This window comes from Dipodomys merriami, unplaced genomic scaffold, assembly GCF_024711535.1.
Source record: "Dipodomys merriami isolate MVZ:Mamm:240054 unplaced genomic scaffold, mDipMer1.0.p SCAF_26, whole genome shotgun sequence".
NCBI lineage: Eukaryota > Metazoa > Chordata > Mammalia > Rodentia > Heteromyidae > Dipodomys > Dipodomys merriami.
Genome location: NW_027204048.1, coordinates 16,897,663 through 16,920,471, shown reverse-complemented (window position 1 = coordinate 16,920,471; position 22,809 = coordinate 16,897,663). Strand labels below are relative to the sequence as shown.

The 22,809-nt window shown below is 40.7% G+C and overlaps 1 protein-coding gene across 5 annotated transcripts in view; it reads left to right on the top strand.

Annotated features, from left to right (window-relative positions):
* The window catches only part of Trpm6 (transient receptor potential cation channel subfamily M member 6), a 127,440-nt gene extending 109,150 nt beyond the window's left edge, over window positions 1-18,290 (top strand). For all 5 annotated transcript variants that reach the window (XM_070035759.1, XM_070035758.1, XM_070035757.1 and 2 more), the window contains 3 exons: window positions 1,989-2,040; window positions 12,177-12,283; window positions 15,567-18,290. In XM_070035759.1, coding sequence (XP_069891860.1) covers window positions 1,989-2,040; window positions 12,177-12,283; window positions 15,567-15,700 — 293 coding nt within the window. In that variant the 3' untranslated portion in view covers window positions 15,701-18,290. The remainder of the gene's footprint in view (window positions 1-1,988; window positions 2,041-12,176; window positions 12,284-15,566) is intronic.
* Window positions 18,291-22,809: the final 4,519 nt, after the last annotated feature.

Here is a 22,809-nt window from a genome sequence, read left to right as displayed (position 1 = left end):
AAAAATTCATCATTTCCATCAATTGTGATGTAGGCTAGTGATCCACAGTGATATAGCATTGCTTGTGATGATTTGCAATGCAAAGTGTATATAATATATAGAATATAATATATATAATATATAAATATATATAATTTTAATTATATAATATAGACTATTATGTAACTGTAAGTATATACAATAGTCTATATTGATATAAATTATATATTATATAGTAATATATAGCTGTATATATGTATATGTATATAGATAAATATTTTTAACACTGTACCTTACAATGTTGACAGATACCACTAAATATTGTTACAAGTTGGATATTACTGTAGATTCTATTACTTAGTACATTGATAAAGAAGCAGGTGCATGTATTGTAACATAGTCATTTCAATATTTAGTTTCTCTTCTAATATTTTGAATTTAAATCATGCATGCTGACACATTAATTAGAGGGTTTCTTGTCTTTACCAACTAATACAGAAGGTAATAGAAAAGAAGTCCCATCAAAAAGTCGAACACTCTAATCCTAAGCTCAGACTACATTATTTCCCTAAGGAGATCAGCTTTAGTGGGAAAAGGCTACCCAAATTACTTTTACTTGAGAAATGTTGAACATAGCAGAGAAGATACCAAACACAGCAAAACAACAAAAAATTCTCTTCTGAAACGGCTGGGTGCTGGTGGCTAGTGTGCTGGTGGTAGCCACTCAGGAGGTTGAGATAGTGAAGAATTGTGGTTGGAAGCCAGCTCAGGGCAGAAGAGTCTGGGAGATGTTAATCTCCAATTAACCACTAAAAAGCTGGAAGTGGAGCTGTGGCTCAAGTATTTGAGGGCCAGCCTTGAGTAAAAAAGTCAAGGTAGAGTGCACAAAGCCCCGAGTTCAAGCCCCAAGTACCAGCACAAAACGAAACAACCCTCCCCAAAAACCTCTCCCCCCCCCAACTATACAACAATGCTATGAAGTCTGCCTAAGTTTTGAATATTTACCCACAAAAGTTAATTTCTTTGAAGCAAAGAGAACCAGTGCAGAATGGGTGCAACTGCTTCTTGAACAGATTTGAAACATCACAGCCGTTGGAAACACACCTCCTGATCTCTTGCATTTGTATTTGGTAACAGGGATTCACTTTGAGTGTTGACCCCTGGGTGGGTACAGCTTAACTTTTCAATTGCATCTCTGTCATCTTTCCAGGCTTTGGTGTCATCTTTTTAAAAGCAAATTTTATTGAAGACACTTAAATTCAAAAAGGTGCCCACCCTGTCAGCACACATCTCAAAGAATTTCACAGCTGGGTGTGTAGGTGGGACCCCCTTGGAGATCAAAACCTTGGTGTCATTTTTATTCTCCTGTTTATAAGTGCTAGATATATATATATGTAGCATTTGATGTGTCTCTTTGATGGGGCAGAGACGTTACCTGCCAAGCCTCACAGCGCCATGTACCTTGCTGAGCCTTGATGGAGCCCATCTGAGGAGACCCTGAGCCAGTGGGAGGAACGCAGCGTTGCCCAGCTTTAATCCTGCCGAGGCCACCTACGGTCTAAGCAAACTGACAAATTATTCCATCGCTTTGAACATCAATGTACTCATTGATGTAAATGAGGATGGAATGTGAAATAAGGACATACGGATAATATTTCCTTTTCTTTTATGATTGCTGAGAATCAGAGAAAATAAAATTAGAAGTTCTGTGTATACCGAATGGTAAATGAGAGGCAGATGCCCCGGTGGGTAACTGTGAACGCACCACTAAAACATTCATTTGTGGCCAGGAAGTTGGTTATAACAGAGGGGCTAGTGGAGCATGGTGCTACTTTTCCACTGTTCCTGGATAATTTTTATGGTACATCAGATTCACATGGGGCTTCATTTGCGACAGAGTAAATATAATAACCTTAAAAAAAAGAAACTAGAGTTTGATGATTGTTTTCTTGAATTTCTAAGAAAATAATGTCCCCATTTGCTAAATGACTTTTGTTTCTTCTTTTGAGGTGTTGGAGAAAACTTGACAGACCCATCTGTTATAAAACCTGGAGACAAACAGTGAGTTATGAATGATCACTTGGACAATTTTTTTTGAAAAAAGTTTATTTTAGCTATGACATAAAACTATAAAAATTATACATGATTAATGGGGTACCATGTGTCATTTTGATAGATATAAACATTGTGTAATGCTTAAATGGTTCATGACCTTTTTTTTTTCTTTCCTTTTTAAGCAGTAAAAATGAATTAAAGAACATTGTCAACAAAACTCAGTGTTAGTTTCTTGGTACATTTTTTTTTTGGGGGGTGTTGGTACTAGGGCTTGAATTTAGGTCCTGAGGGCTGTCCCTTAGCATTTTTGTCCAGGGCTGGAGCTCTCTCTACCAGTCCAGCCATAGCTCTAACTTCTGAATTTTTGCTGGTTAATTGGAGATGAGGCTTTTGGACTTTCCTGTCTGGGCTGGCTGGCCTTGAAATATTCCTTCACAGCTGAGATTACAGGCATGAGCCACCATTCCCTGGCTACCAATGCACGATTGTAAAATCATTTTATTAACATACATGCTTTGTTTTATTGTAAAGGTGATGTACAGAGGGGTTCCAGTTACACAGTCAGGTCATGAATACATTTGGACTAGTGTCTCCTCCTCCCTCCCTCCCTCCCATTTTAATATACATGCTTTTTGCCTAGCTCCTATAATTCGTTTTGCATATAGATTTACATGTCCAAAACGAGCTTTACAACGTCGGTGCGGGGGGGGGGGGGGGGGGGAGGGGAGGAAGGAGAAGGATTGGGATTGGGATTGGGGGGGAGGGGGGAGGCTGGGAAGGGATGTGAAGGGTAAACAAAGGAGGAGGCTGCAATGCTTGGTAAGAAATGTACGCATTATCCTGCCCATGTAATTGTAACTCCTCTGTACAGTATGTTCACAAATAAAATAAAATAAAATTAAAAAAAAACAAAAAAAAACAACAACAAAAAAATAAAACCTTAGGATATTCTTTTTTTTTTTTATTGTGAGAATACCATACAGAGGAGTTACAATTACATGGGCAAGATAACGAGTACATTTCTTATCAAGCATTGTTGCCTCCTCTTTGTTTCCCCTTCCTATCCCTTCCCATACTCCTCCTACCTCCCCCCACCCAATCCCCTCCAGCAAAGTTGTAAAGTTCGTTTTTCAACATAACAACTTGTACATCTCATTGTTGCAATGGGTCCACCTGTATCCCTAGTTAAACGATTTGTTTTTTCCTTTCCCCTCCACAAATTATACCAATATCAAATACAGTGAAAGCAGGGGTTATACCGTGGGGGAGGGACATACAAAGCAACAAAGAAATCATCTTATAAATATGTTAGAAACAATGGCATGAAAGAAAAAAAAAACATTTGAATCCTTATCTTAGGGTTCATTCCCCTAACATCAACTTATCTGACCTTTTCTGCTTGACTCAGACATATACTAGTTATTGCAAATAAGGGAAACCATGGGACCTATGTTTCTTTGGGCTTGGCTTACTTCACTTAATATAATTTTTTCTAAATCTTTCCATTTCCTAACAAATGGGGCAATGTCATTCTTTCTGATGGAGGCATAGAATTCCATTGTGTATATACCACATTTTCTTGATCCATTCATCTACTGAGGGGCATCTGGGTTGGTTAATATCTTAGCTATGGTAAATAATCGTGCAATACACATAGTTGTGCTGGTAGCTTTAGTATGGTCTTGTTTGTGATCATTTGGGTAAATACCCAAAAGTGGGATTGCTGGGTCATAGGGGAGCTCTATGTGGAGTCTTTTGAGGAACCTCCATACTGCTTTCCAAAGTGGTTGAACAAGTTTACCTCCCATCAACAATGCAGTAGGGTTCCCTTCTGTTCACATCCCCTCCAGCATCTGTTGTTATTAGAGTTCTTGATTATAGCCATTCTAACTGGAGTGAGGTGGTATCTCAATGTTGTTTTGATTTGCATTTCTTTTATGGCTAGGGAGGTTGAGCATTTCTTCATGTGTCTATTGGCCATCCTTCTTTCCTCTTCAGAGAAGTTTCTCTGTAAGTCTTTCGCCCACTTATTTATTGGGCATTTGTTTCTTTGAGGATTTGTTGTTGGGGGATTTAATTTTTTGAGTTCCAAGTATATTTTAGATATGAGACCCTTGTCCATTGTATGGCTAGTGAAGATCTTCTCCCAATCCGTGGGCTTTCTATTGATCTGGCTAGCTATGTCCTTTGCCATGCAGAAGCTCTGCAATTTCATGTAATCCTATTTGTCCAACCTTTCTTTGATTTGTTGTGTTTCTGGGTCTCTATTAAGAAAATTTGGCTTGTGCCAAGGAGACCTAGGGTTTCTCCTATTCCATCCTATAATGTAAAACCTTAGTATATTCTTTTTTTGTGTGTGTGTTTGGGGGGTGTCTGGTTGTGGGGCCTGAACTCTGGGCCTGGGCACTGTCCCTCAGCCTTTCAGCTCAAGGCTAACGCTCTACCACTTGAGCCAAAGCATCACTTCTGGCTTTTTTCTTTTTGCTTATGTGGTGCTGAGGAATCGAACCCAGGGCCTCATGAGTGCAAGGCAAGCACTTTACCACTGAGACACCTTCCCAGCCCTCCTTAGGATATTCTTAAAAACATAATTAGGAAATGAGAATAAAAAGAAAGTTTGGTGAATCAAGATCCCTTTGGACAATTATTTAAGGATAACAAAAATAAAATTAGAAAGAGAGGGATGTTTGGAAGTGAGATGCAATCTGAAGCTGGATATGTAAACAGAAATAGAATGATAAGGGCTAAGACAACAGGCAGAATGTGGTGGCAAATTTGTCGCTGAGAGTTTTAGGGGTCCAGGCACCAGGTTTAGTTTCCACAGGCGCTGGTGGTCAAACAAGACCTCTGTTACCTTCACGATGGAATTGCCATCTCTGATCTTCTCTGTATCTTCTGCCATAGGTTGATGAAACAAAATCTATGGACATTAGGTGCTTTTTCAGAGCAATAAAGCTAGGAGAGGTCAAAGCCGTGGGGCTTAAGAAGAAAGCACCAGATTGCCCAACCTAATTCCAGCAAAGTCATAGAGAAGAACCAGTCACCTGTCCATCCTTGGAATGCCCACAGGCATTCGGTCTCATCAACAAGCTATGGGGCCGATGTGGCCCTGAAGGGTCTGAGGCTGTGGTCTTCTGTTCAAAGTGGAGTGAAAAGAACTGATGCTAACTTAACACTGGCCAATACCACAGAAGCCAAAGGCATCCGATCAACGGGAGAGCTTAAGACACCCATTCCTGATAGCTAGGTTTAAATCAGACCAAGTAATCTGCGTATCTAACAAGGTCCAGGCAATTCTGCTGCTGCTGCTCCTTCGACTATACTTTGTGAACTGGAGGCATAACACATTTTTACCTAAGGACTTTTTTTTATCTTTTATTCTCTCTCTCTCTCTCTCTCTCTCTCTCTCTCTCTCTCTCTCTCTCTCTCTCTCTCTCTCTCTCTCTCTCTCTCTCTCTCTCTTTCTGTCTCTCTCTTGCTTGGGTTTTTTTTTTTTTGGCTTATCTACCAGCTTTTGGTTTGTTAATTGGAGCTCTGATATGGATTTTTTTTTTTTTTTTTTTTTTTTTTTTTTTTTTTTTTTTGCCTGGGCTGGCTTCAAATTTTGGTTCTCACATCTCAGCCTCCTGAGTTATATGCTTGAGTTACCAGTGCTTGGCTCCTCCTCCTCTTTCTCTCTTCCTCCCCCTCCTCCTCTTCCTCCTCCTCCTCTTCCTCTTCTTTCTTCTTGAGTCACCTGTCTCAGTCTCCAAAATGCTGGGATCACAGGTGTAGACTACCACCTGTGGCTAATATTTTGATTTCTTTGTTTACCTACTGTGGATACTTGGGCCCTGAGTGGTAGAATATATCTGTATCTCTACCAGTATTGATCTATATATCATCATCTATCGAATCTGTATCTTTATCATCTGTATCTACATAAGTGAACAATAGTATTAGGATAAAATAAGTTCCTGTCCTAGAACTCATATAGAGATAGCCATCATTTCAATGTTCTTTTTCTTTTAATGAATTTATTATTATTATTATTATTATTATTATTTTACTAAATCTAAATACAGTCCCATCCATAGGCCACTTTGCAAAGACTGCAGCCTAATAAGAGAGAAATGTCTTGGCTATTTAATTGGATTAGGACAGCCATATCGCCCGTATGTATGCATCACCAAATTCGTATGATATTTACTTGACTACCAAGTCCATGCTGTAACTCTTAGGACACACATAAGCCTTCATTATTTTTTACTTTAGCAGGTCTAGAGTATTGTGAGCTAAGAAAATGATTTCTTCATTTACCCGCTTGTGCCCAAGGTAGCAGAAACTATTCTATTTTTTTTTTAATTTAATTTAATTTTATTTGTGAACATACTGTACAGAGGAGTTACAATTACATGGATATGCGTACATTTCTTACCAAGCATTGCAGCCTCCTCCTTTGTTTACCCTTCACATCCCTTCCCAGCCTCCCCCCTCCCCCCAATCCCAATCCTTCTCCTCCCCCCCCACCCCCCCCCCCCTGCATCGACGTTGTAAAGCTCGTTTTGGACATGACAACTTGTACTTCTCATTGTTGCAACAGGTCCACCTGTATCCTTAAACAACTGGTTTTTCCCCATCTCCTCCACAAGTTATACTGACATCAAATATAGTGAAAGCAGGGGTTATACTGTGGGGGAGGGACATACAAAGCAACAAAGAGATAATCTTATAAATGCGTTAGAAACACATGCATGAAAGAAAAAAACATTAAAATACACATCTAAGGGTTCATTTTCCTGACATCACATTATCTGACCTTTTCCGCTTGACTCATACATATACTAGATATTACAAATAAGGGAAACCATGGGACCTATGTTTCTTTGGGCCTGGCTTACTTCACTTAATATAATTTTTTCCAAGTTTTTCCATTTCCTAACAAATGGGGCAATGTCATTCTTTCTGATGGAGGCATAGAATTCCATTGTGTATATATACCACATTTTCTTGATCCATTCATCTACTGAGGGGCATCTGGGTTGGTTCCATATCTTAGCTATGGTAAATAATGCTGCAATAAACATAGTTGTGCTGGTAGCTTTAGTGTGGTCTTGTTTGTAAACATTTGGGTAAATGCCCAAAAGTGGGATTGCTGGGTCATAGGGGAGTTCTATGTGCAGTCTTTTGAGGAACCTCCATACTGCTTTCCAAAGTGGTTGAACAAGTTTACATTCCCACCAACAATGAAGTAAGGTTCCTTTCTGTCCACATCGCCTCCAGCATCTGTTGTTGTTAGAGTTCTTGATTTTTGCCGTTCTAACTGGAGTGAGGTGATATCTCAATTTGTTGTTTTGACTTGCATTTCTTTTATGGCTAGGGATGTTGAACATTTCTTCATGTGTCTATTGGCCATCCTTCTTTCTTCTTCAGAGAAGTTTCTCTTTAAGTCTTTCGCCCACTTATTTATTGGGCAGTTGTTTCTTTGAGGATTTGTTGTTGGGGGGTTTAATTTTTTTAGTTCAAGATATATTTTAGATATGAGACCCTTGTCCGTTGTATGGCTAGTAAAGATCTTCTCCCAATCCATGGGCTTTTTATTGATCTTGCTAGCTATGCCCTTTGCCATGCAGAAGCTCTGCAACCTTATGCAGTCCCATTTGTCCAACCTTTCTTTGATTTGTTGTGTTTCCGGGTCTCTATTCAGAAAATTTCGGCCTGAGCCAAGGAGACCTAGGGTTTCTCCTATTCCATCCTGTAATGTTCAGAAACTATTCTATTAGAACTTCTTTTAGAAGTAATTTTTCAGTGAAGAATTTTTGCATCTATCACAAACCAAGTTTATGTGTATATATATATATATATATATTTTATTTTTATTTCTGTTGCTCATTAAATTTTGGCCTTGGCACATGTTACTTAATGTGACCTGAATATTCTTCCTTTTTAGAATTCTGAGATTGTATTATGCCACTTGACAGTTAAGTATTTAATTGCCTTCTATAGACAGTCGATCTCAATTTTTATTAAGGTCAAAGGAAAAAAAAAAGAAGATTCCTAGGTTTGGCATTCAAGTAGGATATCTGTGTTTTTACATTTCCCATATGATTTTATGGGCAGCCAGATTCTACGGAAGCTTGAGAATAATCGCTGTGAAATTTCGTAGAATAGTATTTGAGTAGAATTTGCATAGAGAACAGTATGTAGAATAGAATTTGTGGGATTCCCTAATTTTGGGTGCAGTTGGTTTTTATGGTGGCCATAACAAGAAGTTTGATTTTCTCACAGGAATTGGTGCAATTAGAATTATGCCTAATTGGTTCATTGAAGCTCAAGTTCTTGAGTGAAGGTCTTGTTACAGAAATCATGGACAGTAACCTCAGCATCAGAGGTGATTGTTAGAAACAAAGTGTCTCAGGACCCTCCCTAGACAAATGGAATGAGAATCTGAATTTTCACAAGGTCTTCTGGGTGATTGGACATGAAGTTTGGGAAGCAAGTATTTTAACATATGGTATTTACTTTAGCCTTAGTAACAACATTGAAGGCAAATGTTCTCAATCACAGTCCATAAATAGGAAAACTGAAGGTTTTCATTTTGAGGGTTTAATTTTTTTGTTGAGCTCCAAGTATACTAGATCCTGTCTGATAGATAGCTGGTAAACATCTTCTCCCATTCAGTAAGCTTTCTTTTTAGCTTGTTTGTGGTGTCCTTTGCTGTTCAGAAACTTTTGAGTTTGATGCAATCCTACTTATCAGGCCTGTCTTTGATTTGTTGTGTTTCTGGATTTTAATTATAGAGAGTTCAAATAGTACATTTTTAAAAAAGGAAAATGAAATCAAAGCCCCAAGAAATGGGCACTTTCAAGGTTTGTGTGTATGTGTGTGTGTGGGCGTAGTACCAAGGGAAGTGGTATAGACAATGCAATGGGCATGTGGTGGTGGGGGGAGAATACAGTCAAAAATTCATTGTCTATACCACAAAATTAAGCACTTCCAGGGCAGGGCTGGGTGGAAGAGGGCTGAGCTTGTGGAAGGTGACAATTGAGATGGCTGAGTGACAAATATCAAGATGCATTGTATTTTTGCGCTGCTTTGTTAAATGACACTTTCCTTGTATAACTTCTTAAAGGTAGTAATAAGAAAATAAAATTAGAAAAAAAAAGAAAAGTGAGACTTTATAAAGAAGTCAATGAAAGGATATAAACTTACATCAAAGGAGAAGATACGGAGCTGGGTATGGTGGTTCGCTCCTGTCATCCCAGTGCTTTGGGCGTGAAAGCAGGAGGCTCATGTAGTTTGAACTACATACAAAGTTGTTTGGAAACAAAACAAGTAAAAAAGCATAAGGAACAGAGGAAAATGAGGAGAGACACAGAGAGAAATCGAGAGAGACTTGTATGACATGACTTCTAATATTGTTTGGAATATCTATTACACTTAACTTCCCATAATCTTCTGTCTGTTGGTTGATAGTTGGGGGATTATACTGTATTTCTAGATAACTGCTTTCATGGCTTTGGGTAGTTGAGAAGTAAGAAATAATGATGAGAGGTTCTTTAGTAAATCTAAGTATAGATATCACTTAATTAACATTCTCTTGCATGTGGCATCAAGCCACCACCTGCTTTGCTGTGTTGGGAAAAACTTGGAAAGCAGCTAGTTATGTGTGTATTATGGCTATTTTTTTAAATGTAGTTATCTGGGACTTCAAGGCTCTAAGCATGCAGTAGGGATCGATGTGAAAGAATCTTCCTCCAACCTCTCCTTTCCTCTCCTCTGCTCAGGGAATGATACAGTCCCTGCTTGATAGAAGCGGTTTGTGGGAATTGTGCTTCTTTTGTCATAACTTTCAAAGGAGAGAGAGAGGGGGGAGGGAGAGGGGGGAGAGGGAGAGAGGGAGGGGGAGAGAGAAAGAGAAAAAGAGAGGAATTTGTGTACAGCTTCTTTGGGAGATTCAAAGTTATAGTTCTTTTCTTTTCTTTTTTTTTGGGGGGGGGGGTTCAGTCATGGGGCCTGAACTCTGGGCCTGGGCACTGTCCTTCAGCTCTTCCGCTCAAGGCTAGCGCTCTACCACTTGAGCCACAGCGCCACTTCTGGCTTTTTTCTTTTTGCTTATGTGGTGCTGAGGAATCGAACCCAGGACCTCTGGCATGCATGCAAGGCATGCCCTCTCCCACTGAGCCACCATCCCAGCCCCCTCAAAGTTATATTTCTAAGTTGAGGTTTTCATACTTTCTGGGAAGGAAGAAATGGAAAGCACACTAGAACAATATTCCAATAGATGATGCTGGAAAGACTTGGAAAAGGAATGTTTCACTGAATGACTGTATTAACACCTTGGATTTTCACTTCATCTGGATGGTAGAGTTTCTCTAGTCTAAATACCGAGTGGTGCTGCTCCCCCCCTCCCCCACTACCTTTGGTTTAAACTTATTGAAGTGGTGTGTCACCAGATGGACGTAGAATGGCATAGTTAGCAAGGGGCCTGGGTAAAAGCTATCAGGGCTGGATTTTGGACATCGACTGAGTGACCAGGAAAGTTAATCCTAAGTGTCTTTCTCTGTCTTCCCAAGAGATTTCCTCCACCTCCTGGCCATAGACCAGAGAGGCAATCCGAGATCAGACTGAAATCAGCCCTCACTCCAAGGTTGGCACATCTTCAGAGCAGCTACTGTTTCTCTGCCAAAAGGAAGTGGAAATTGAGATAAATGTTTCAATACTTGGATGGAAAAAAAAAGTCCAGTTTTACACCATGTCCCTTTTGAAAAACCGCATTCCTCAGAAGCAAAGTTTATTGTTTCCTTTTGTGATACTTTGCTTCTTTAAAAAATTTTTTTTTCTTCTTCTTCTTCTTAAGACGTGGTATTTAAGAGCGGTAATTGAGATCAGATTTTAAAATGTGCTGTTTCCACTCTGCATGTCATTAAAATAAAATATTAGCTTTCATGAAGTTTCTTTGGAAGTGTTTCTGGTGGGCTGTGTTCTGTGGTAGGCAGAGTGTCAAAAATCTAAAGAAAAATGGTTGTACCCAACAAGAGAGTGAGGAACAAGTGCATGAAGAGTCAAGAATCTCAGAATCTGCCAGGATCTATTGTAATGATGGAATGTTCAAAATGTGTCTTATTGTTGCCAATTCTATTCCTAGTTGTGGTACCTACAGGGAGTATAAATGGATGATTCAAACAAACACGTGGTCAAGTACCAGTCTTGATGTAGAGTCTACTTACTGCAGTTTGTAGGGTACATGGTGGCTTTTGAAAAAGCCCCCAAATATTGGCTCTAGGATTTAGTCAGGTATATTTTTTAAAATCGAGGGCTTTAATTTTTTAACTTATATTTTCACTATCTTTAAGTAGCTGTACAATGGGGTTGCGATTCAACCTGTGGATTTCTGACAACAGGGAATCTTGATCAGTATCACCCTTTCTATCTTTCTCCTTCAGCTCTCCCAACCCCATCCATTGTTATTTTAAGAACAGCTAAGCTGGGCACTAGTGGCTCATGCCAATAATCTTAACTACTCCTGAGGCTAAGATCTGAGGATAATGGTTTGAAGCCAGCCTGGGCAGAAAAGTCTGTGGGGCTCTTATCTCCACTAAACTACTCAGAAAAAGCTGGAAGTGGCACTGTGGCTCAAGTGGTAGAGTGCTCACCGTGAGCACAAAAAGGCTTAGCACCAAGACCTTGAGTTCAAGTTCTAGGACCAGAAAACAAAAAGTTATTTGGGTTGCAGTAATGTTCACATGTCTTTTTTTCTAAAGTTTATTAAAGAAGGTATCTTCGAATATCAACTTTATACCTTACCTTTTGGGGTATCAGCGTGGAACATTTGGTAATGAATGTCATTCTCTCACCCCATATGCATTAAAAAGAATTTCACTGTATTTTATATTTTGATGTAGTACATAGAAAACTCACTCTTCTATCAGATTCACGTTGAAATGAGTTTCACAGTAGGTCTTGGAGTTGGGCACAAAGATGTCAGTGCATTTAAATTTTAAATTTGCAAACCTAACATTGTCCTTCCCCAAATGTTCTGTTCCTTGCTGGCTCCTTCAAGTTACTGGGTTACTATGGGATACTGCTCACTGTCTCGGAGAATCCTGTTGAGCCCCTTTTCCTCTGCTGTGATCTCATTGATATTCTGATATTTCCTCCAGATCAAGAGGAATGGTGTTTGGGCCGGCCAATTTAGGAGAAGATGCAATTAGAAACTTCATTGCAAAACATCGTTGTAACTCCTGCTGCCGGAAACTCAAACTACCGGGTATGCTGCAAACAATTCTATTTTCCACCCAGTCAATCTCTCCCAGAACAACCTCCATCGTGACCCGGAATCGAGGAGAAAATCTTAATCACATTAAAAAAAAAATCTCATTCGCAGCCATTCACAGAGCCTGACTTTCCGACTGCAAACTTTTTCGAGACTTGGAAAGGATTAAAAGGACAAGGATTTACTGTAGGTTCTGCTACAAAATGTGATAAAAAACAACATGAGAGATTTGTCCCAGTCACTGGGGGGGGGGGGGTAGGGGGGAGTTGCACTGGCTTAAATGGGAAGAACTCTGACCAAGGCCTTTCTCCTCCCCTCCCCTCCTCTCTGAGTGCCCTCAGCCCTTCTGTTCTGTTTTGCTTATTGGACACGTGGGAGGCAGGCTACACAGGGAGACGATGCAGAAAACCATGCTTTACATTATAAAAAGCAACCACTCTAGTTCCTTTGCTGTCTGTCCTGGGAAATCAAACCCCACATCTTGCTCATGCTAGACAAATATTTTACCACTAAACCCCAAGCTGAGCCCCCAAATCTTCCATTAAAAAAATATATGTATATAAATGCCACGTAGTAATGTGGCATACTTTCTCTGAAACCAATATAGTCATCAGAAAAAAAATACCCTTGGGGAATGTCTGCCCCCAACCTTGTAATCCCAACGCCAGCTGCTCCTCCCTTTCTTCTCAGAGGGGTGCTGATGCCTGCCTCAGCTGGTTCAGTCTGCTTTCCTAGGCCACAGCAAAATGGTTCTTCTATTGGAATTTCACAGGTTTCAAGCTGAGGAGTCATTTCTGCTTTATCAAAAATGATTACAGCCTGGAGTCAGGCACCGCGCTGCATGCCTGTAATCCCGGGTCTTTTGGAGGCTGAAGCAGGAGAATCCTCTGAACTTGGGTGTTCAGAACCAGTCTGAGTGACACATTTGAAAAACAAACAAACAATGAATTGGAAATCAGTAGAAGAGCACCATCCATTATAATCTGGAATGGAGCTGGGGTAGATTTGCAGTCATCAAGGATAATTTCTAATCCTGTTTGAGTTAGGAGGAAAGAGGGAGGGCTTCTGTGGGCATCAGTCTGGTTCAGAGCAGTCCCTGCTTGTCAGCCAGAGGTGGTAGTGGCAGAGGTGGTAGTGGCAGAGGTGGTAGTGGCAGAGGTGGTCAGATGTTGGATGAGGAGATCAAAATAGAGAAGAGAGAGGGCCATCACACTTGCGTCTGCCCGGGGACTTGATCTCACAAACCATTCACCGCTTACCAGAGACCCAAGGACAGCATTTTGGTATCAGGAGGACCTCAGCCGGGGAGGCTGGGGGCTGGGCAGCTCTCTAGGTAAGGTTCTGATGGGAAGCAGGAACTGAGGAGGGTCTGAGTCATCCACGGTTCTGAGCAGGAGTTTCACCAGTGAACTCTTCACACACGGGTCCCTGCCGGTCTGGTTACACAGGGCAGCCTCCATGCTGAGACCCAGGAAGGACTCCAGCTGTCTGGTAAGCCAGGAGGCAAGGAATCTTGAGCCAGCGCTCACTGCTTCTAATCCTGGAGCCCCATTTAGTCTTCTGGGTTGATGGATAATTCGGTTGTCCCTTTATCTTTCGATCAAATAGGTGTCACCTTTCCAAGTGTTAGTTTTGAACAAAATGGTATGTGGAAATACCCTGATTTACTTACCTATTTTGGGCAATGTAAAGAAAGGATTTCGTTTGAAAGACAGGATTAGGTATGGATGATCTGGATTTCCTTGTTTTCGTGTGAGAGTTTGGGATTGGGAGGCAGGCAGGTTCGACTCAGATCCCAATGTTGCCTCTCACTGGCCCATGACCTTGGTCTTCAGTGGCCTCCTGTGCAAAGAGCCCTTGTTTCATTACGTTGGTGTGAAGGTTTAATTAAGTAATATATGTATGTGTTTGATAAATGTTGGTTAATACTAAAATAAGTTTTATGTTCACAGATTCTCCATTTAACATTAAAAAATTAACACAAAGGTTCCTCCCACCCCCATTTGGTGCTTGAGATTGAACCCAGGATCTCATGTCCACTAACTATGCATGCTCTACCACTAAGAGGCTCCCCTGTCCTGGTAGAAATACGGGGCAAATTTAGCCAGAACAGCACAGAAATGTCTATAAGTATTTATTAGCCATTCCTGCCACAATTTTTTGGTTTTTTGACTATTTTTTTATTGTGAAAATACTGTACAGAGGGGTTACAATTACATGGGAAAGATAATGAGTACATTTCTTTTCAAATATTGTAGACTCCTCCTTTGTTTCCCCTTCCCATCCCTTCCCATCCTCCCCCTGCCCCCTACCCAATCCTTCCTCCCCTGCCCCCCCCACCAAAGTTGTAAAGTTCGTTTTCAACATAACGACTAACACATCTCATTGTCTGCAACAATTTTTTTTGGAAGGTGTTAGGGCTTGAGTTTAGAGCTTTGGGTCTTTTTAAAAATCAAGGCTGGCACTCTACCACTTGACCTACATCTCTACTTCTGGCTTCTTGCTAGTTAACTGGATATGAGAGTCTCTGGGAGTTTTCTGTTCAGGTTGGCTTCAAACTACTATTCTCAGATCTCAGACACCTGAGTAGTTATGATTTCAGGTGTGAGCCATCAGTGCCTGGCCTTAAGAATTAATCCTCCCTCCCTCCCTCTTTCCCTCCCTCCTTCCCTCCTTCCCTCCCTCCCTCCTTTCCTCCATCCCTCCCCTTTTCTACCTCTATTTTCTTCATATTGGGGGTTTGATCTCAGGGTCTTCCCAGTGCCTACACTATTGCCTGATTATTGCCCTTGGTAGTATTTTCTTTTACTACAGGAAAAGGAAGCCTTAGGAAATATACACTCTGACCCTGGAATGAGGCTTTACACACTGATCCTGGAATGAGGCTTTCGTAGGTGGTAGACAGATTTAGATGCAGCTTTTGTTGTGGAAAACTGACTCCTGGGATCTGGAATCTACCATTTGACCCATCTCCATGATCTTGCCCGTGACTGGCATTTCTCATTTGCTTCATTTAACTCTGGCCCAGGTTATGGCTTACGGGGCACTGCACGTTGAATCAAACAACCAACCATTTCCTCTCCTGTGGGAGTCCCCTACTCAAACATCATGGGCAATTCTGGTTGCACATGGGTCCTGGGGTGAAGTGTTGGGCTTGCGTTCCATATACCATGGCCTGGAGTGGTAGAGCTTCTGGGATATCTGGCCACCCCTAGTGGCTAATCCGTGCACGCAGTGCATTCTCACATAGATTCCCTAAAGCTTGTCTTTCTTGCAGATCTCAAAAGAAATGATTATTCCCCTGGAAGAATAAATTCCCACTTTGGACTTGAGAAGAAAATCGAACCAGCGGAGGGAGCTCCGGAAAGAGAATGGAAGAGGAATTCCCTAGAAGAACACACACGACTGTAAAATCAGGATGGAAGGAAGTATCCCGATCATTCCATCATGGGTGGACACACCAACATTATAAAGTAATGCCGATTTCACCAGGACTTCCACCAGGAGACCTTACACCATGGCCCAGGGCTTCCCGGGGACATGCGCTCTGAGCCTACAGTCTGCCCTCGCAAAGAAGTCTCATTGGAAGATAGCCAACAGGTCTTTCTAGATAGTGCTCTCTGTGCAGGTCGTTTTGCATGTGTTCTCGGTCCTCCAGTTCCACATGAAGAAACTTGGATGAGTCAGCTGGGAATTCTGTTCCTTTATACCTCATTGCTTTAGCTGGTCACTTGGAACCATTAGAACAGAGTTTTGTGCACTAAAGAACCAGGGGGTTGAATTAATTTATTTTCTCACTGTGTGTGCAGACTCTGCCCCCCACGGCTACATCTCCTCATCTACAGATTGTACTTATGTATCTATATGTACATTAAAAAGTTATTTGACTTCCTCTTTCCTATTACCCAGGAGCATAAGGCTTTCAATAGCACCAACAGAGGAAGGTGATGGAATGAATGTGTGTTTGCACATCCCTACACGACCAGTACAAAATTAAACCATGCTAAAATCTTAGATTGGTGTGTGCCAGAGAATCATATGAAGCCTAGGCATTTCAGGGTTCTCTAAGGAGGAAATAATAAAAAAGCAAGTGGGAGGAACTTGCAGTAAATTCTTTTGCCTCTTTTTTCCCCTTCTCCATAAGAGAGCAAGTTATTAGGCACCGGTGGCTCGTGTCTGTAAGACTGACTACTCAAGAAGCTGGTATCTGAGGATCAAGATTCATAAACTATTCTGGGCAGAAAAATCTGTGAGACCCTTGATCTCCCATTAACCAGCAAAAATGCTCAAAGTAGAGCTGTGGCTCAAGTGGTAGAGTACAGGCCTTGAGCCAAAAAGCAAAGGGAGAGCGCCTTGTACGTGTGTGTGTGTGTGTGTGTGTGTGTGTGTGTGTGTGTGTGTGTGTGTGTGTGCATGTGTGCACACCAGTACTGGGATTTGAACTCAAAGCCTATGCATTGTCCTAATATTAGCGCATGCGTGCACACACATGCACACACACGCACGTGCGCGCACACACACACACACAAAGAAAACTTAAGAAAAGCATGTTTCCCTTAAGATTAAGGATATTATTAGTTAGAAGGGAATTTAGTTATCCTCTATAATTCCACTCTTCTTCTAAGAATTGCTCTGTTGAGTCTTATGGAGAAGGATGTTGTTTGAGGCAGAAACGATGGTTGTGTAAGTGTGCATCTCTTTCCAGAGTGAAGTGCCAATAGACCAATCCACCCTTAGAACCTGTTAGTAGTTTGGGAAGCTTAAAATTTACTCTGTATAGAATGTTGGTGGTGCCTCTTACATGTTGGATGGAGTTGTCCTTAGCAAACATGAGCTTTCCACACAAGCAGAGATGGGGGCTGGGTAATCTCTTCCTTTGCATCTTTTGCATTCTTATGTCTCTCTCTGTCAACAGCAAACCTCTCGGATTTGAATGTTTTCAGCTTATTTTTATTGTTAGTCCTTATATTAGGTAGCTTGCTTGCAAATCTGTTGTTAAAATCTCTACTCCTGCATTCTCAGGCAATTCTTCTTGGAGAATGTTGCATGAGCAGGAGGAAGCCAAGGATTCTGGATGCAAACAATTGTGTCTGGTTCTGGAAAGAGTTTGCTCATCCATGGGCAAACTAGAGGTTTTGATTGATGTGCTAAATACTTGGAACCTGGATTGGAACTTCAAATGCACTTTAACTTCCAATTTCTGTGCTGTGCCTTTTGTAACTTGAAGGAAAATCTACAGCATCACATTTGTTTATTTATTTATTGTAGGTGCTGATACTAGGGCTTGAACTCAGGGCCTGGGTACTGTCCCTTATCTTTTTCGTTCAAGGCTGACATTCAGGTGTTTTGGTGGTTAATTGAAGAAGAATCTCATGGACTTTTCTGCTCCAGACTAGCTTCAAACTGTTGATTCTCAGATTTCAGCCTCCTGAGCAGCTAGGATTACAGGCATGAGCCATTGGTTCTCAGCTCAGAATCACACTTTTAAATGGTAAATGGGCCAAAAGTCACTGAGATTGTTTGCCCATAATGTGACAATGTCAAATTTGAGTGATTTGTGATCACAAAAGGATGCAGTGTTTTTTTCAACTGGTATTTAAATGCTATTTGTATTCTGCATTAACGATGAAGCTGCAGCACCGAACATGGTAACATTGCCTGTAAAAAGCTTGTTTCTTGTTTATGTATTGAATGTTTTGCTCATTTGTTTGTCCTAAGTTTCAATCTCTAGTAAATGGTAAAATAATTTGACCACTGGGCAAATGTCAAATCATGAAATGTGTCCCATATCCTACCTGCCAGAAGAATGGGTTCAGATTGGGATAAAAGAAGACAAGTCTGTGTACAAGTGGTACAATAGCAGTCTTTCTGATGGATGAGTATAATTCCATTATATATATGAATCTTCATCCATTCATCCACTGAGGGAAATCTAGGTTGATTCCATATCTTGGCTATGGTAAACAATGCTGCAATAAACACGGTTGTGCTGGTGGCTTTAGTGTGGACTGGTTTGTGGTTCATTGGATAGATACCCAGGAGTGGAATTGCTGGGTCATAGGAAGCTTTATGTTTGGTCTTTTAGGGAACATTCATACTGCTTTCTAGAGTGGCTGAACAAGTTTACCTTCCCACCAGCAGTGTACAAAAGGGTTTCCTTTTGACCACACCCCCTGCCAGCATTTGTTATTGTTAGTTTTCCAATAATGGCGAAGTAAGCCAGAGCCAAAGAAACATGAGCTGTGTGGTTTCCCTCATTTGTGGTAACTAGAATGAGCCTATAAATCTACAAGCAAACATGCTGAATGGCTAAAATAAATAAATAACCCTGGCACATGATAAATAGTCATTAACATACACAGGCTAAGGAGGCTATGCAGAGGAATGCTGGACAAAGGCTCAATAGCTATGTGCAGATGATCATATAAATAATGTTCTATGAGATGAACTCCAGGAAAAGGAAACATGAGACACTCTTTAGTTGCCATTGTTGCTGCTTCTGTTTTCTTTTCCTGTTGTCTTGTTTGTTTGGAACAAGGATGAACAAGTATAATAGTGACGCTCACTAGACACTGTGGAAAATGAACTGGATAGCTTTGTGTGGGAATAGGAGAGAAAAACTGGGAGAGGGGGATGGAAGGGTAGAGATAGTTAAAAAAGAATGGTACTCATTACTCATTACCTGATTTATGTGACTGTAACCCCTCTAGATATCAACTCTACAAGAACAATTAAAAATAAAAAAGAAGCAGAATAGCCAGGCACCGATGGCTTGTAATCCTAGCTACTCAGGAGGTTGAGATCTGAGGATGACAGTTTGAAGCCAGCCAGGGCAGGAGAGTTCACTTTCATCTCTGATTAAACATCAAGAATGCTGAAAGTAGAGCTGGAGCTCAAGTGGTAGAGTGATAGCCAAAGAAGCTCAGAGACAGTGCCCAGGCCCTGAGTTCAAGCCCCAGGACCAGCACAAGAAAAAAAAAGAAGCAGAACAAATAAGGACATAACTTGAGCTGTTTTTGGAGCTCCCACGTTAGAATAAATCTCATAATTCTTTTCGGAGCACACACCTGTGTCATAGGTAGGATCTGAGTCTGAACACCGGACCACTGGAAAAGCACCTGGGATCAGGAAGTTCTCTCTGAAGCATTGGTATATCCTGAGATTTTCTTTCTCAAGCTGGAAATGCAGCTCTGTTCACCTTCAATGGAAATCTTTATGTTTCTTGCAGCGCCAGAGAAATGAAATCTAATACAGTTTTGGGTGTTGTTCTTTTTCTTTTCCTTCTTTTTTTTTTTCTTTTTCTTTTTTGGCTCTGGGTTTGCAAAACAAGGACTCAGTGATTAAGATTTTCCAATAACTATTTTAGCCAATGCTTTAAAGATCTCTCTCTCTCTCTCTCTCTCTCTCTCTCTCTCTCTCTCTCTCTCTCTCTCTCTCTCTCTGTGTGTGTGTGTGTGTGTGTGTTTGTGTGTGTGTGTGAAACTTATTTTAGAAACATCAAAGGCTATGGCTGTAGAAGTGACAGGGACATCCATGTGTTTTGTTGTGACAAAGCATATCACTTTCAACTGTATATTTTTTAAAAAGAAATAATAAAACCTTCAAACGACAGGGACTTTCATTCACTAGGGAATGAAAATTAAAAATTTACATTTTTAATCTAGAAAGAAATGATTACTGATTCCTTAAGACCCAACACAATTCTTTTGATCTCTCTCTCTTTCTCTATCTCTCTCTGTGTTAATTTTCTAGGAAATAGCTTTTAACTTCCTACACCTTGTGTATTGAATTGTCAACCAGTTTTTGTTCTTATCACCACTGGTTATAATGGCAGAGTGCAATCCCCATCTGGGAACTATTGAAATGAGATGATGATAAGTTCCCAGAAACTGCCTACCAATAATCGCCACCTTATTACCCTTTGCAAAGAAGATTGAGAGGAAAGTTATTTGAAAGATGGCTCATTACCATGCCCTGGTACGATTTCTTTACCCACATCTCTCCGAAGCTTGAGAATGGGAGGATTATTCTCTGAGGTTGGAATGTGAAGGCTGTGTGTTTGCCTCTTTGAAGTCTTAGTATTAATTTTCTCTAGTCATTTCTTGGGCAATTTTCTAAGAAACTAGTTGGAGTTCATTTGTCGTAAGTTAAAGTTAAATGACAGAAAAGTGTTTTTTTTTTTTTTTTAATTCCAAAGAGGTTAGCTTCTGAAGGAAGATGAAACTTAAATAGCATTTCAAATCTCCAATCACATGGGTAGGGATAGAGAGTAGGAGGGATTCTGGGAAGCACACTTTTTTTGTTATTTAAGAAAAATTTAGTACTGTTGTCATTTGATGACTTTCCTGTCTAGTTCATGATGTACAGACTAAATATTAGATTTTTTTAAAAAAATGAAACAACCTCATAGGAATAATTAGGTACGTTGCTTATTTTTTGAAAGAGCAATATGTTTAGTCCTCAAGATCTCTATCACTTCCAGACTTTTAATACCTCTGAAACATTTATTCAAAAGGTGTGTGTGTGTGTGAGAACATGGGGTCCAGCTCAATAAATAATATGCTATGATGTAATCATTGTGTAATGTTTAAAGAGCAAACTCAGTGGACCGGCATCTTATAAACACAAAAGTGAATCTGAACAGGGAACTGATGGTAACTCACGCTTGCAATCTTAGCTTTGCAGATTTAGCTGAGATCTAGAGGATGGAGGTTCAAAAGCCACAATAGCAGAAAAGTGCATTCAACTTGATCTCCAAAATAATAATACTCATCGATGGTGACATGGCTCAAGTGGTAGAGCACCAGACTAGCCAGCTCAAGGCCCTGAGTTCAAATCCCATTATTGACCTAAAACTCAGCAATCCCAAAAAGTGATTCTGCCATGTCTCCTTTCCCCAAGGGAAAATACTCATTGCTTCCCCTGCCCCCTCCCTTTTTCTCCCTTCAGTTCTGGGGCTTGAACTCAGGGCCTGGACACTGTTCGCTGAGCTTCTTTTGCTCAAGGCTAGCACTCTACCACTTGAGCCACAGCGCCACTTCTGGCTATTTCTATTCATGTGGTACTAAGGAATGGAATTCAGGGTAAATGCTAGGCAAGCGCTCTACCACTCAGCCACATTTTCCTTCTTTCTTTCCTTCCTTTCTTCCTTCCTTTCTACCTTCCTTCCTTCCTTCCTTCCTTCCTTCCTTCCTTCCTTCCTTCCTTCCTTCTTTCCTTCCTTCCTTCCCTTTCTTTCTTTCATTTTCTTTCTCTCTCTTTATTTCTTCCTTCCTTCCTTTCTTTTCATCTTTTTCTCTCTTTCTCTTTCTCTCTTTCCTTTCTCCCTCTTCTTCCCTCTCTTCACATTCACTTTTCCTTCAATACTAGGCAATTAAATGTTCATTAATCCCCACAATAACACTTACTATATGATAGCATCTAGTGGCATGCTGGTTTATCAATTTAGAGTTTAAAAAAAGTAGAATCTATGCAAGCTACAACATTTTTATCAGCTTGGCCCATGGCAGTGTGTCCTGGGAGGCTTGACTTACAATCTGAAGGTTGCTTGAAAGCACATGGACTAGGAACAAAGAGAGGTAGATAAATCTAATTTTTAATGGAACAGAGTTAAGACATACTGTCTCATGTCATTTCTCCTGAGGGAGCACCCTGCCAGGGTGAGTGGGTTATGAAAGTCTGACGTCCTTCAGCCTCCTTCCGAAGGAGGTGGCAGACTTCAAACACCTCTTGGGTGAATGGTGGGAAGCGTGGGTGATGATGAGAGTATTCTTTCCTCCTCTCCCATTGTTTCTTCTCAGGGTCTTTCCCTTCTTCCCTCTTTCTTTATCTCCTCCCCCTCCATCTCCTTCCTTTATCTGGCTCTGTTTTCCTCTTTCTGTTGTATTTTTTCCCAGCACCCTGCCTGTATGTGTGGACAAGGACAGATCATTAAGTTTGCAAGTGAATCATCAGTTTCCCCAGAAACTGGTAGAATTAAACAAACTTTACAACTTTGGCGATGGTGGGGGGGAGGAGATGGGAGGGGAGGGATGGAGGAGGCTACAATGCTTGATAAGAAATGTTCTCATTGCCTTGCTCATGTCATTGTAACCCCTCTGTACAGTATTTTCACAATAAAAAACCTATTGATAATAGAAAAAAAGAAAAACAAGTTAAAAAGGATAAAGACAAATCAAGAGATTTTACCTCACCCAGAATTGATTTACCTAATGTTAGAGGAGTGACAAGAACTCAGACCTCTAGAGCAGCATTAGTTAGTCTAATAATGAGCACATTTATATGTGTAAACAAATGAAGGTATCTTTTTTTTTTTGTCAGTTGTAGGTCTTGAACTCTTAGCCTGGGCACTGTCCCTCAGCTCTTCAGCTCCAGGCTAGCGCTCTACCACTTGAGCCACAGTGCCACTTTCAGTTTTCTGGTGGTTTATTGGAGATAAAAGTCTCACAGACTTTCCTGCCCAGGCTGGCTTTGAACCATGATCCTCAGATCTCAGCCTCCTGAGTAGCTAGGATTAGAGG